The following is a 16,695-nucleotide window of genomic DNA, read 5'->3' as shown; positions in this document are numbered from 1 at the left end:
TACCTTACCATTTATAAAATAAGATAAAAAGAAAGAAAAAGAAACGAAAACCAAGCAAAAAAGAAAAAAAGAAGATCCCACCCAAAAACCAAACAAAACGAACAGACCCCAATTTTTATAAAAATATTTACATATTACTGAAACTTTAAAAACTCATGTGTTTATGTTTCTATAGTCGGCAAGCAGCAAATTGTAGAGGTTTTTCTTATATTTCTTTTTAAATTTATTTGAGAATTTATAAAAAGTTAATGACCTTGACCAGAGGTTTAGGGCGAAGAATAGCAACTACATGTAGTTAAATGGTTCTATAATTCCATGATAACGTCAAGAAACAAAATACTACATGTAGTACTTAGTTATATCATGCAACTTAATTCATAATCAAATACACACATCCTACAGGCTTTAACTTGTTTCTTGGCGAAAATTATCTCTTTGTGAGGTTATTTGAAACTGAACAGAGGGCAGTATTAGATACAGTTATTCAAGTTTTAAATAAAGAAGAGTTCACCGTCGCATGTACCAAAAGATTCGACTTTACGAAAGTGAAAGGTGAAGTGATTCAGTCATGCACGCATTGTTTAAGGTGGCTCTATACACCCACAATTTATTCCAATTTTCAATAGAAGACCACAAAACATATACTTATCAAATATTAAAATGATGATAGGCATACTTTAGATATTTTTAAAGAATTTTTTAATGTTTTTTCGTGTTTTTGTAAAATATTTTTTAAAAAGACAGCTATTTACAAATTGAGAGAAATTTGTTTGTCATATGGTGGATATTTCCTTCGGACACATAAAGAAAAATATAATACTTCTTAACATTCAAAAATGTTATAATTGCAATTTTTTTTAGTATTTCCCCAAAACATAATTTTTCATATTTTCTTACTCTGTTGACAAATCATTTGAAAAAGTTACTTGATGTTATAAGAAAATGTATTTTAATAAATGTGACATAAAAAATTGAATGAAAACCATTGCAAATAAACACAAAAAATATTTTAAATTTTTTTTGGTATGAAAGTTCCTCAGGTAAGGGTTATCGTTCCTAAATCCCAAGGCCCAAACACCTTGGGGACTTTTCATTTCTGAGTTGAAGAAAATTTCCTAAATATAATGTTGGAATGATAAATACATACATATTTCATTATAGACTTCGCCCTGTATAAGTGAATATATTCGCTTTAATGCAAAACAAAGTCAAATAAATAAAGGGGAACATTGACTAGGCTAATAGGATTTATGTATCCCAACCTGAGAGAAATTCAAAGCAACCCTCTCATCCCCGTTAGGTGTCGATATTAAAGTCCTTTAAAGTATATCATAATTGAAATATTTTCACCGGTTTAGAATTTTCTTTCACGGAATTCAACCAAAAAATGCGTTTTAGAAATTTTTGGAAAGTTAAAAAAATTATTACTCTCAACGGGAATCGAACTCATGACCTACTGGTTTGTAGTGAACCCACTAACCAACAGCGCTACGGTGTAACATATCCACGATGGTAAAGAAACTATCTAAAAAATTATACTTGATTTTATTGTTTATTTCGATAAATAATACCACACAACGTGAAGGTGTCACATACCACATTACTTGTAAGTAATGAATTTTCCAATTATCAAATTAAATCTATTCATTTAACAAATTTTTGAAAAGAGCGGTTCCCATTGAATTCGCCTCAGTTCAAATCAGCTAGTACCGGAATTGCATGCTTCCAGATTTACTTTTTTGCGTACTGCGTCATCAAAAAGTGGTGTATAGAGCTACCTTAATGAAACGTGGACTTTGAATGTCATAATTTATTTAGCTGTCGAACACACTACCAGTTTGTCTGTTAACATTTCTGTAGCATGCGCCAAAAGCTTCGTGGTTACGAAAGTGAAAGGGGAAGTGATGAAATCATGCACACATGATTTAATGAAATCATGCACACATGATTTAATGAAATGTTGACTTTGAATGCCATAATTTGTTTTGGTCTGTACTACGGATAAAATACAACTATTCCTTCATGGCCAACCAACCTGAAAGCACTGATGAAGGTAAATGGATTTTTCAAGAAATTGGAGGTATATATGTATATCTTCGCGATATGGTGAAAAAAGTTTATTTGATTTCTCATCTTTGTTTAGATTTTAACGATTCATTCAACATGCATGCCATTCTTGATATTCTACATGATGAACTCGTGGGGCCAAGTGACCAAAATTTGATGATGGCCAACTCTGGCTACAATGTAGAATATCCATCCAGGATGCCGATGTCTCCAATGGCGAATACAGACGTAGTAAGTTCATTCTATAAATGGAGGTAGCGTCATTAAGCTAACAGATCATAGTAAAAATAGAATAGAAAAACAAACTGTCTCATGCAAGTCATTTTTCAAATCATTTTCGATTAATTCACAACAGAAACCCCAGATAGACACTTGCGGAATAGTGGCAGGTCCAGCCCAAAAGATGGGTGGGATGCCAGGTACCAGTGCCAATCTTACCCCAGGAGCCACCGGAGCTCAACAACCCCGATATTCTGTGGCAGAAAAACGTAAACTTATCCAACAACAACTAGTGCTGTTGCTGCACGCCCACAAATGTCAGAAGCGTCAGCAGACCTATGGAGGGGTGTGTTCTCTACCTCACTGCAGAACAATGAAGAACGTGCTAAATCACATGACGACTTGCAATGCTGGAAAGTCCTGTCAAGGTAAAATTGCAATAAAGTTAATAAAAGAATATGAACGAATGATCATTGCTTTAGTTTTTGTATTTGTTTTGTTTTGTTTTGTTTTGGGTTTTTTTACGGTGGCATATCTCTGTCCCTTGTGTGCAAGTATATCGACATGCAAGATAATTATGTTGATATGCAAGATATATATGTCACCATGCAACTATGCATGTTAACATAAATAAGTTGCATATCGACATAAATAAGTAGCATCTTAGCATCTTTGATGTCATATGTGGGCGATATTTGAGATTTTTTTTTAATTCTCATGTGATTGTAATTTTCTTGCATGTCAACATAGTTATTTTGCATGTTGACATAATTATCTTGCATGTCAACATATTTATCTTGCATGTCAACATATTTAATAGAAAAATAACTTTCACACAAGGGGCAGAAATATGCCACCTTAATTTTTTTTTGGGGGGGGGGGGGGGTATTTATAGCATCTTTTCTTTATTAATGAACTAGGCTCTTGACAATGTAGAACTTAGAATATTTGTATAACATACATTTACCTTAATAACTGTATCTCTCACATAGACATAAGTAGCCGTATGTATAAAGATATCCAGTACATATCCAACTTTTTCTATTATTGTTATTTTACCGTGACGAAAAGTTCACTTTTCAGATATCCATAAAAGTATTAGATATAGGGTAAACATATACAGCATTTTTATTTATAGTTTTTCTTATCTCTTCTTTCATTTTAAAATGTTTGTCGTAGTAATTCCTGATAAGCCCTTGAAAAAGTGACCCATTTTCATATGATGTGATGAATTTACAGAGGTACAGAGACATACCCGGCAATACTGTACTGCTTAATGTTTTACGGTGACACGAAGAAAGCTTACATGGTAAAAAAAAAAAGCACACGGAGGTACTAATAACCGTCATTAGTGCAGTGTTTTGATTACCAGAAAATGAGAGATTTTGAGAAATACAAAATTAAGCACAATGGTTCTATCGAGGTTAAATATGTAGCTTTATTCGTTTCATAAACCATCTTTTTTATTAAATACTTTTGTATATAATGTCATACCATGTTGATGAAAAGTAAAAAGAAATTATGTATATTTTTGAACTTGCATTTTTCTTGCAGTCGCTCACTGTGCATCATCTAGACAGATAATAACACATTGGAAGAACTGCACTAGAAATGACTGTCCTGTGTGTATGCCATTAAAGCATGCCCAAAACACAGACATGACTGGACAGAATCCAGGCAATCTAAGTTGTAAGGACACTTCCAAACATTCCGCTGCAACAGATTTTATGAACTGAATGTTCATAACACATAATTATGATATTTATTAAAATGAAAATTCATTTAAGGGTGCCGACTCTATTGTTTATTGTGCATGTTTTTGCGCTTTCATGTAAAATACAGCGTATTAAATCTTTAAGTAATTGTTTTGAAATAGAATTGACTTAATGTGGCCGTCTTTAGCTTTTATTGCACACGTTTTTACACAATATAATAAAATACTGCGTATTTATAGCTTAAAAGAACTGTTTTTTAAAATTATTATTTATCAAATAGAACCAAATAAACAAAATTACAAGTTAAAGTATATTTAAAGAAATGTTTTACTTTTTATTTTCATCTTTTTTTTTCTTTTTCCGTTCAGTAGGTGAATGTTGACTTGTGCTTTTATGATGTTAGGATAAAGTTAAGCTTTATAGGGGCACGTCATAAAAAATAGCATTAAAGAAAAAGTAAAAAGTGTACGCCCTGGAAATTGTATGAACAGCATCATGCTATGACCAAGACCAATACTGGTGCCCCAGGAGGGGTTCAAAGTTAAACATAAAAATACTTGGGAAATAGTTTAAAATCATCTTTGCAAGAACCATAATGCCACAAATTGGGATATTTCTATGCAATCACCATAAAATAGTGTAGATTTTAAATGGTCAAAACCGTGACTCCCGGACCAATACTCGGGCCCCAGGAGTTGTTCAAAGTTTAACATTAAAATAAATAGATATAATGTTTAAAAATATTCCTAAAAACTACAATGCTACATTTAGGTAAATTACTTTGTAAGCATTTTCGAAAAGAGTATATTAAAATGGTTTAAACCGTGACCCCCGAAGCAATACCGGGGCCCAGAAGGAGTTCAAATTTATCATAGAAATATATAGTAAAAAGATTTTAAAATCTTATTCTTAAGAACCAAAATATTACAATTTTTGGGATTACTCTGCAAGCATCCTAAAAATAATTCAAAATATACTTTGCTAAATCCGTGACCTTCGGATCAATGCCGGGGTCCCAGAAGGGGTTAAAAATTCAAAGTTACCAAGTGTAAGATTACAATGCCAGAATCGTACGATATTGTAGATTTTAAATTGATAAAGCTGACCGCCGTACCAATACTGGGGCCCTAAGAGGGGTTTAAAGCTCAACATAGAAGTAAAATAAAAGGGGAATTAATCATAAAATGATCAAAATCATGACCATGTCAATTTAATGGATTGTCAAATCTTGGAAAAAATTCAATATAATTACATGTACATGTATATTACAAGAATATCAAATATTTTTTATTCAAAAATTTCAAAATAGAATGACACAAGGAACTCTGATTCAGGGGAGCGATGTGGCCCATGGACCTCTTGTTTTAATCCTTTTTGAATTGCGGAAAATGTTAATTTCTTATGCGTCCCTGTAGTAAATGTACAGGTATGTATTTTGACTTCTTAAAAGAACCAATTTTGATTGGACTGCGTCATCAAACCTAAGACTATAGAGGGCGCGTTTTAAAACAGATAATATGGTCTTTTGATTCTAGTGAATCGATGTAATTTGGGCACAGAGGTATTTATGATTATCAGGATATTAGTACCCAAAAAGTGGTGGAAGCAAAAACATGGGACAGTGTAAAATTTAAAATGATACAAAATTGTTTAATATCCGTTTTTCATATACCGAATGTCTTAAAAGAAGAAGTAAAAAGGTGCATTCCGCAGAAATTTTGAACATTTTCTAAAAACCGGACGGTATAAGTTAGTGTTTCTTATAATATAGTAAAATATGACATTACTAATCACATATTTATTACAATTTAGGGAAAAATTTCATTGTAGTATTTAAGTTACTTGCTTCGAAGGAGAATTGCAATTTCTATATAATCGTATTATATAATAATCTGTATTTTCAGACGGTCCTTTCAAAAAACTTAACGGTAACACTAGAATTCAGGTTTGTTCCAATAAGTTTTAAAAAGTCATTGTAGCTTTTGAGCAATAAAATCCAATTAGTACTCTTGAAATACACTTGTTATTATATAACTACCTTTTCAAGTGTCCTTATGATAAGAATTATTCATCATTTCGCAGTTTCAATGGTAGTAAACATTCTTTATGCCTTTTCTAACTGGGTTGCTAGTTAGGGGATTGGATTGTTAAGACTTGTAGAAAGGGCCGTGTCATACACTGAAAAACTGGTGGTACCTCTACAGTTGTGCCAGAGTTAATTCATATGTAAGTATTGCGGTATATCAACTTCTTTCATACTTTCAAAACGCAATTGACTTTGCATTCATGTTCTTGCTCACAAGTTCAAACGAACAAAAATCATTTATAAATTTGTGATAGTGGGTTGTCCCAAAGAAATAAACAAGTCCACTTTAAGGGTTCTTCATTTATTCGGATAAATGGTTAGGATTAAATCCTGTAATATAATTCATAGATATCAGCATAAAAAGGATCAATGTTTACAATAAGTTTCAGCATAAAAATATACAATCATAAAATACATATTCATGAAATACATTAATGCTCAGAGTTCACTAATCAAACTATTTGTAAAGAAGGATAACTCTGATTAAAATGCATCATAATTTCAGTGTCAAGAAGAGTTACTGCCCTTGAACACAATTTACAAAAATATAGCAATATGCTCTACATCTTTATCAAGATCAATATTTAATTAAATAAAAACATATACTTTCAATGTAACTCCTTTGTAGATTACATTTTATCAAGATACATAGAATAAATATAAAAATATAACTTTGCAACGATCACCTGTTTATGGAACAAGGTTTCATGCACAATCCTGATTACTCTGACAATGGTAGTCTCTAACTACAAGTATTAAATATGGTAACAATAAATAACCTTTCACATATATTAGAAATGAGATACTATAGCTTAGATATCAAAACTATGAATTACTGGGATAATTTATAAAATACATTTTTTCATAAATAAGGTATTATAACATCAAAAAGTAGAATTAGCCAAATGTACCAATAAACAGAAAATATCATAATTATCTATTAAATTATTTATTAAAGTTCAAGAATACCAAAAAATAGAACACTTACTATAACTAACTGCTTCAAATATATTGATGAAATGAATAAATAAGTGAAATCGTCTCTTAAAGAAATCAGGTCTTACTCATAAGAATCCTAGCCTTGGTCTGTCACAAAGGCTACTCAGTTAAAGCGGGGAAAATCATAAAAACATACTATTGGCTAAGTAAACCACCTGATCCTGTCTACATGTATGTAAGTGACCATACAGGCGAAATGACTTAAGGCTATAAAATATTAGAAACCACTAGAAAAGGTAATTAAGTAATGATTACTTGAGGCGCATAAAAGACAGGGAGTTATAGGGATAGAAGTCTGTTTCTTAATATGTACATGTAAAATATGGAATGTAGGATAATGATGATGATGTTGATGATGAAATATGAATAATATGCATGAATGTAATTATCATAAAATGCACCCTATTACAAATTAAAAAATTAAACACATGGAAAAACTGGTTCGTCTACGTCTGTTCAACATACGGAAAGTTCTCAAGCGAATGTGTATCAAAACTAAAATCGCCTACTAAAGAAAAGAATTGACTCATTTTATCTATTCATCATTTGTCAAAATCCTAACTTCTATGTATTCTGTAATATAGACTCACGGTAAATATATTCACTCTGTACGTAATCATTCAATATTATTTCATTGCAAGGATACTATTCCTGACTTACATTTGTAGATCCGCCAAAGCGTGTCCACCACCTTACTCTCATTTTTGCTATTTCGGGCTTAATGTTTATCGAAAATGAAAGTAGGTTTTTGATATATTTCACAATAATCACTTATCAGTTAAAATTCAGTTTTACCTTACGGACATCATCACGCATGTGTTGAAATACCAAAGGTGTAAGCAAGATCTGCAAAATGCCTTAATTTATAAGTATAGATATTCCATATCTATGGCACGCCAAATTCACAAAAATGAGCTAAACATAGTTTCACAGTCGATAAACTAGGTTTATCGACTGTTAACTATAGTTAACGGATCGTAAACTATAGTTACCGACGTTAATATATATTTCACATCTGTAAACTATAGTTGACGCGATAATCTATGTTTCACATCTGTAAACCATAGTTAACACTGAAAACAATCATTTGCGGTTGCTAAACATAGTTTATCTGATAAATAGGGTTTTATGATCAGTAAACTACGGTTTACAAATCAAAAGGACGACAAATTCACATAAATTAGCAAAACGTAGTTTCACACAATATAGATTAACGTCGTTAACTATAGTTTAGGATCCGTTAACTATAGTTGACAACTGATAAACCTATAGTTTATCGACTGTGAACTTATGTTTAGCTCATTTTTGTGAATATGGCGTGCCATATATATCGCTGCAAATATTTTTTAGCTTCGAGTTTACGAAAGTGAAAGGGGAAGTGATTGACTGTTGACTTTGAATGTCATAATTTGTTTTGGTCTGTACTACGGATAAAAAACGACTACTAGTATTCCTTCATGGCCAACCAACCTGAAAGCACTGATGAAGGTAAGTGGATTTCTCAACAAATTATGTATATCTGCGCGAGGTGGTGAAAAAAGTTTATTTGATTTCTCATCTGTGTTTAGATTTTAACGATTCATTCAACATGCCTGCCATTTTTGATACTCTACATGATGAACTCGTGGGGCCAAGTGACCAAACTGTGATGATGGCCAACTCTGGCTACTCTGTAGAATATCCATCCAGGATGCCGATGTCTCCAATGGCGAATACAGACGTAGTAAGTTCATTCTATAAATGGAGGTAGCGTCATTAAGCTAACACATCATAGTAAAAATAGAATAGAAAAACAAACTGTCTCATGCAAGTCATTTTTCAAATTATTTTCGATTAATTCACAGCAACCCCAGATAGACACTTGCGGAATAGTGACAGTTCCAGCCCAAAACATGGGTGGGATGCCAGGTACCAGTGCCAATCTTACCCCAGGAGCCACCGGAGCTCAACAACCCCGATATTATGTTGCAGAAACACGTAAACTTATCCAACAACAACTAGTGCTGTTGCTGCACGCCCACAAATGTCAGAGGCGTCAGCAGACCGATGGAGAGGCGTGTTCTCTACCTCACTGCAGAACAATGAAAAACGTGCTAAATCACATGACGACTTGCAATGCTGGGAAGTCCTGCCAAGGTAAAATTGCAATAAAGTTGATAAAATAATATGAACGAATGTGCATTGCTTTAGTTTTTTTTTGGTTTTTTTTTTGGGGGGGGGGGGGTTCTTCGTTTTTTATGGTGGCATATCTCTGCCTCTTGTGTGCAAGTTATTTTTCTGTCAAATATGTCGACATGCAAAATAATTATGTTGACATGCAAGATATATATGTCACTATGCAACTATGCATGTTAACATAAAGATTTAAGTTGCATGTCGACATGAATAAGTAGCATCTTAGCATCTTTGATGTCACATGTGGGCGATATTTGAGATTTTTTTAGATTTTTTTAATTCTTATGTGATTGCAATTTTCTTGCATGTCAACATAGTTATGTTGCATGTCAACATAGTTATGTTGCATGTTGACATACCTATCTTGCATGTCAACATATTTGATAGAAAAATAACTTTCACAAGGGGCAGAAATATGCCACCATAGTTTGGTTTTTTTTTTGTTATTTATAGAATCTTGTTTTTTTTAATAAACTAGGTTCTTGATAATGTAGAACTTAGAATTTTTGTATAACATACATATACCTTAATAACTGAATCTCTCACATAGACATTAGTAGCCGATTGTATAAAGATATCCAGTACATATCCAACTTTTTCTATTATTGTTATTTTACCGTGGCGAAAAGTTCACTTTTCAGATATCCATAAAAGTATTAGATATAGGGTAAACATATACAGCATTTTCATTTTTATTAATTCTTATCTCGTTTTAAAAATTTGTTTGTCCTAGTAATTCCTGATAAACCCTTGAAAAGTGACCCATTTTCATATGATGTGATGAATTTACAGAGGTACAGAGATTTACCCGGCAATACTGTGCTGCTTAATGTTTTACGGTGACTCGAAGAAAGCTTACATGGTTAAAAAGCACACGGAGATACTAATAATTGTCATTAGTGTAGTGTTTTGATTACCAGAAAATGAGAGATTTTGAGAAATACAAAATTAAGCACAATGGTTCTATCGAGGTTAAATACGTACCTTTATTCGTTTCATAAACCACATTTTATTAGATACTTTTGTGTAATGTCATACTATGTTGATGAACGAGTAAAAAGAAATTACGCATATTTTTGAACTTGCATTTTTCTTGCAGTCGCTCATTGTGCATCATCTGGACAGATAATAACACATTGGAAGAACTGCACTAGAAATGACTGTCTTGTGTGTATGCCATTAAAGCATGCTCAAAACACAGACAGGACTGGACAGAATCCAGGCAATTCAAGTGGTAAGGAAATATCCAAACATTCCGCTGCAACAGATTTTTTTTAATTGAATGTTCATAACACATAATTATGATATTAACTTTTTTTGCAGGGTTCACAAATCCACCTGGTATGGATCAGCAGATAGCATCTAGCACAAACAGTGGTTTTAAGGAATGGCATCAAAGTGTGACGCAGGAACTAAGAACTCACCTTGTACATAAATTGTATGTTCGTATTCATTAAAGTAATTAGTTTTGGATATTTCTGCTGCTTCCTATACATGATTATCGCATTTAAACTAAGCCAAATATGTTTTCAGTATTCAAGCAATATTTCCTAATCCCGACCCTGCTGCGCATGCCTATGCTACGAATGTGGAAGGACAAATATATGATACAGTGAACAGCCAGGTAAGCCTGACTTTCACAAGATCTATGACAGTTTTTACCGTTTTTTGAAAGACTCTTACTGTATTTGTTTTTTAGGAGGAGTACTTTTATACAATGGCTGTAAATATTTATAACATTCGTATTCAACATGGTACAGGAACAAACCAGGGGCATAACCGAGACCAAGTATGTATGCACTTCAAATTAGAACTTGAAATTCAAGAAATTATTCTATACTTTTATCATTTTTATTTTTTAAACTTCAGGAGATTAGCAACTTAGTAGAGAACCTGCTTAAAAGATGAACTAAACGCTTGTGATATTCAGGGACTTATCTATCTATTGGGAACGGCATCTGCAATTGCAGTCCGAATTGAAGATTCGAGCATGCGTCTATTAGAAATATTCATTCAAGAGAATTGATATGGTGTAACGTAACTACTCTCTGAAAGAATACAATTTTACAAACAGCACTGACATGCATTTGTACTTGCTTTTGAAGTTTTAAATAAAATTAAAAAAGTTTAGAGATGTATCAGTCGCACAACCGACTTTCGTATGTAGCAAAATCAATCATATAAGCAAATATTAAACAGCAGTTCTTAACGTTTATTGTCTCCCGACAAACTTAACACATATGTTGTGAAATTATCAGAATATGAATTTGGAAGTTAAGGTCTCAAAATTTGAAGGAGAAAAATCAGCTTTTTAGCCACAGCCTTTTGTTTCTGCGATAAATTTACCCCATATAATATGTATACTACATGGTAATCTCTACCTCAGAATACATTGTTTTGGTTATAGCACATCTAAGCCAAAGGCTCGTGTAAGCTTTTAACCTTTTTTTCCTGGCGTATGTTGTCATCGTTCTTGTTTTTGTCACCGTTGTTGGGGTCAATTTTCTTAAAAATGAAAGTCCGGTACCCTTTTTTGAGGATGTATCTATGAAAGAGAACTTTAACCAAATATGAGTCAAATACATCAAATAGGGAGCAATATATGAAATTGTATACACCAGAATAATAGAAATACCAACCGATTTGAATTAAGGGCTACTTTTCAAACTGCATGAAAAGGAGACCTAAGCTCTTGTTAAAAAATTAATGAAAACGTATTCGTTTTAGGATTTTTTCATCGCTGTAATCCTTTTTGGAGTGCTTTTTTTTGTCTTAAAGAACCACTAGTGTTTGTATTTCTTTTCATCGATACAGACTTCTGATCCTTTCATATCATATCAGATACTTTATCATAAATGTAACTCATATGCCTTGATAATTTAGTTAAATTTTTAAATTGGAATAAGTGAGTTCTATCAAAATTGAATAAAAAAAGAAATTTTAGTGAAAATTCATTTAAGGGTGCCGACTATACTGTTCATTGCGCATGTTTTTGTGTTTTCATGTAAGATACAGCGTATTAAACCTTTCAGCAATTGTTTTGATATAAAATTGATTTAAGGTGGTCGATTTTAGCTTTCATTGTACACCTTTATAGACAAGATAGGATAATAAAAAACTGTGTACTTATTGCTTGGAAAAACATTTTTTCAATTAACATTAAATAAACAAAATACAGATTAAATATTTGGATTTTTGAAGGAAAAAATTATTTTTTATTTTTATCTTATGTATTTTATTTTCATTTTACCGCTCAGTATGTGAATGTTGCTTTGTGCTTTTATGACGTTATAATAAAATGAAGCTTCGCAAGAACTAAAATTCTACAAATTGAGATATTTCTATGCAATCCCCCTGAGATAGTGTGGATTCTAAATGGTTCAACCGTGATCCCCGGACCAATACTCGGGCCCAATTGGTGTTCAAATTTTAACATAGAAATATTTAGGTAAATGTTTAAAGATCTTTGTCTTCCGAAGTATAATTAACAGTCAATTATAAATAAAATTACCTGTGTGGCTGGCATAATTTCTACCACTTCCTCGTGTCTGCCAGCCAGCATCAAAGCTTACAGTTTCTACGCTATCAGGACTTGCACACCTGTTATTTAAAGATTTATCACCATTGTTATTTGTTTTTAAGTATTTCACCAAAAAAATCAAATATTTTACAATATATTTTTATTTACCTACCTGCTCTTTTCTTCCAGAAGTGCTTCACAACAAGACTCATAAGCAACTTCTTCAAATGCAATCCCTGCTTCTCTTTCTCTCTTCTTCAATGTAGTTTTGGTAACAGATGGCAAATTTAGTGCCCCAAGAAGAGAGTTAATTGTAGTTTCTCCAATCCCACAAAAAAGCATAGCTATAAAAATGATTTATCAAAGTAGAAAAAATATAATGTTGTTTGAAACATAAAATGTCAAATATGTCTTATAAAAAATTAATTTACCTGCACCTAATTTGGAGTTTACATCCCAAACATTAGGACCATGTCTCGTTCCAGTAGGTATTAATGTAACTTTTTCACAGTGCTCACATTCCATGTGAAGTAAGCTTCCTGTATAAACATATTTAAAATAAAAAAAAAAATACATGTATTGATTATAAAATCAAATTTCAAAACATTAAAAATATTTAATAAATATATTTGCTATATATCAAAATTACGCGTAAATGTACATTTTTATATGAAAGCTTTACATTTGTCAAAATTATTTGTGTATATATTTATATACTACCTAGTCCATATCTGGTGTCTCCAATGCAAGAGGACAGCTGTAGAGGTTTCTTGCAATAATGACAACCTCTTTCCAGACCTTGAATTAATATTTCAAGATCTATGATATGCCGTCCTTGCAAATGATAGAAATTTCCACCTGTATATTAAAAAAATACATAAATACATAAGTATCAATTGTACTGATATATATCAATGTACATGTATTAACTGTTCTGCTTTATACAAAATATGCATTCAAACTCAACCTGTATTTCCTTCGTCTTCATTATCATCATCCTCTGAGATGACATATTCTGTCTCATCATCTTTCTGGTCTGCTTGGACATCATTGCTCGAACCTTTCAAAATATTTTAGCATATATATACAGCATATTAAATCTTTAAATTTAATAACACATTAAAATGTGTTAATTTTTCTTCTATTGTCCCTATACAAATGAAAATAATGAAAAAAATCTTATGCAATTTACACATACATGGTTTTTCCATACACATATAAGAGTGGTCATGATGTACAGCATAATCCTCCGGATCCACCGGATCCATCATATCTTCTTTTACACATTTTCCACTGCTATTGCTGCCTATAAATTTTCCATAAAAACATTTATATAATAATCATACATGTAATATGTATATATGTAAATGAAAAATGTTCGTGCATAAAAATAGTTTATAATTTTTTTCTTGGTACAAAACAGTATTCGTTGTATACTAGTACTCGGATTATTAACTAATAGAACAAATAAAAAAAAAACAATTTATAAAGCTTGTCTTTATTTATTCATCTATCCAATTATCCTTTAAGAAAGCTACTATCCGCGCCCCTTCAGTCCAGAATAAAATTAGGAATGTGAATTCAATATATAGAGAAGAGATGGTGATTATTTTTATAATTCCAGAAATCAATACTTACATTTATAATCTGCCCCGTATGTATGGTCGTGTACTGTAACTGACATGATGAGTATACAAGCAATCTTCAAACTTCACAACCGGCTTTTCGCAAAAACAGCTGATAATCAATGTAGTTTAAAAGCTTTTGATACGCATATATTTTTATCCCACTGTGTAAGCGTTTATGTGATTTTATACTTTTTTTAAACTCCTCTATTAAAGAGTTCCAAAAAACGGTGTATGGTTATTTTGTTCCATTACAAAACAAGCCAATCCGGAACAAGATGGCGGTTCAACCGGCAGTCAGACATATTGGTTACGGTGTAGACTTCCCCCTTAAATATTGTTTAAACCGTAAACCCGGACCAATACCGGGGCCCCAGGAGGGTGTGCAATTTAAGATAGAAATATATTGAAAAAATGTTTAAAAATCTTTTTCTCAAGAACTACAATATTACAATTAGTGTGATTACTCTGCAGGCATCCTAAGATAATATAAATTCACATTGTTAATGCCGTGACCTCCGGACCAATACTAGGGCCCCAGGAGGGGTTCAAAATTAACATAGAAACATATGTGGAAACTGCAATGCTACAAATTGTGAGATATTAACTTTATGCAAGCATCATAAGATAGTGTAGGTTGAAGATTGTTGTAATTGTGACCCCCGGATGACTGGGCCCCAAGAGTATAAAAGTTTAACATAGAAATCTATAGGTTTAATGTTTAAAAATCTTTCTCTCAAGAACTACAATGTTATATAATGTGTTCAATTTTGATCAAAATTCAAATATAAATGTAAAGGAAATTTAAAAAAAAATCTTTTATCTAAAAAATTTCAATGCTAAAATGTGTAAGATTCATATGCAAGAATTGTACGACATTGTAGATTTTAAATTGCTAAAAGTGTGACCGCCGAACCAATACTGGGGCTCTAAGATGGGTTTAAAGGTCAACATAGAAATAAAATAGAAAAAGGAATTAATCATAAAATGATTCAAATCATGATGATGTCAATTTAATAAATTTTCAAATCTTGGAACGTAAATACATGTATATTACAAGAATATTATAGATTTTCACATTTAAAAATTTCAAAATACATGTAGAATAATACAATGAACTGTGATTCAGGTGAGCGATGTGGCCCATGTGCTTCTTGTTTTAATCCTTTTTGAAGTGCGGAAAATGATAATGTTCTATGTATGTACAGGTCTTTATTTTGGAATAACCTAAAAACAACCGTTTTTGATTGAACTGCATTATCAGGCTGTAAGAGGGGGCGTTTCAACTTTTTATTGAACTTTTTATTCTAGTCAATTGATGAAATTTGGACTCTGAGGTTTTTATAATTATAAAGATAATAGTACGCAAAAAGTGTTGGAAGCAGAATTTTTGGACAGTGTACAGTGTAAAATAATACAAAATTGTTCAATATCCGTTAATTATACATGTGTGCCTCAAAAGAAAAAAGGACAAAAGTGTATGCCGCAGAAACTTTGGGCATTTAGGTATCTTGAGACGATCTCTCCCAAAAAACGGACGGTAGAAAGTATTGTTTCTTTAATATATTACAATATGATATTACTTATCACACATTTATTACAATTTAGTGGAACTTTTCATTGTAGTATTTAATAAACTTACTTCGAAGAAGAACTGCAATTTCTGTATAATCCTTTTTAGAATAATCTGTATTTTCAGACGGTTTTTTCAAAAAAACTTAGTGGGAACATTAGCATCAGTGTATGTAGCTTTTGAGCAATAAAATCCAAGTAGTTTTCTTGTTACTATATAGTTACCTTTTCCAGTATCTTTCTGATAAGAATACGAATCAATTTTGTAACACACGGCTCAATACATTTCATCGATGACGCAAATAACGTTCTGTTGGGACTCAAGCGTGGTTTGCATTATTAAAACAATGAATATAACTTAAAAATGTCAATATTTTAATAATTTATCTTACATCATCGTTGCAAACCACGGGTGACAATAGATTGGATGTAAAACACATGCCTAGCGACAATGATCGTACATTCGCTGAAAAGTTTTGCGTAATATGCAGAAGTTCTACGGGTTTTTTTTTTTTTTGTTTTTTTGTTTTTTTGTTTTTTTTTTTTGATTTTGCTTAAAAGTGTTAAGTTAAATTGCTGAAGTTTATTTGCCAAAGAACTGATTTTTTTTTCAAAAAACACTTTTAAACAAGGCTTTTGTAAAGAGACAGGAGCTCGAGTTGATCGTTCGTGATATGAAAAATTATTATTTTCATTGCAAAAGGTGCTTCAAGAAAA

General features: G+C 31.9%; 3 protein-coding genes across 3 annotated transcripts; 2 read left to right on the top strand and 1 right to left on the bottom strand.

Moving 5' to 3' along the window:
• The first annotated feature begins 1,890 nt into the window (after positions 1-1,890).
• Positions 1,891-4,072, top strand: LOC128192706 (histone acetyltransferase p300-like). Its single transcript, XM_052865603.1, has 4 exons — positions 1,891-2,053; positions 2,144-2,298; positions 2,423-2,714; positions 3,841-4,072. Exons 1-4 carry the CDS (start codon positions 2,023-2,025, stop codon positions 4,020-4,022), a joined length of 660 nt encoding a protein of 219 aa, XP_052721563.1. The 5' UTR covers positions 1,891-2,022; the 3' UTR covers positions 4,023-4,072.
• Positions 4,073-8,418: 4,346 nt separating this feature from the next.
• Positions 8,419-12,366, top strand: LOC128192704 (histone lysine acetyltransferase CREBBP-like). Its single transcript, XM_052865600.1, has 8 exons — positions 8,419-8,574; positions 8,655-8,809; positions 8,931-9,222; positions 10,361-10,495; positions 10,585-10,699; positions 10,795-10,885; positions 10,961-11,050; positions 11,131-12,366. Exons 1-8 carry the CDS (start codon positions 8,544-8,546, stop codon positions 11,167-11,169), a joined length of 948 nt encoding a protein of 315 aa, XP_052721560.1. The 5' UTR covers positions 8,419-8,543; the 3' UTR covers positions 11,170-12,366.
• On the bottom strand, positions 11,674-14,658 carry LOC128191388 (uncharacterized). The gene is made up of 8 exons (XM_052863450.1): positions 14,420-14,658; positions 13,980-14,087; positions 13,749-13,841; positions 13,502-13,639; positions 13,213-13,320; positions 12,954-13,125; positions 12,773-12,861; positions 11,674-11,819 (listed from the first exon to the last, which is right to left on the bottom strand). Exons 1-8 carry the CDS (start codon positions 14,463-14,465, stop codon positions 11,674-11,676), a joined length of 900 nt encoding a protein of 299 aa, XP_052719410.1. The 5' UTR covers positions 14,466-14,658.
• Between the last annotated feature and the right edge of the window lie 2,037 nt (positions 14,659-16,695).

Source organism: Crassostrea angulata, chromosome 7 (assembly GCF_025612915.1).
Source record: "Crassostrea angulata isolate pt1a10 chromosome 7, ASM2561291v2, whole genome shotgun sequence".
In the NCBI taxonomy this organism is placed as follows: domain Eukaryota; kingdom Metazoa; phylum Mollusca; class Bivalvia; order Ostreida; family Ostreidae; genus Magallana; species Magallana angulata.
Note: the sequence above shows the minus strand (reverse complement) of the source record. Positions and strands in the feature narration are given on the sequence as shown.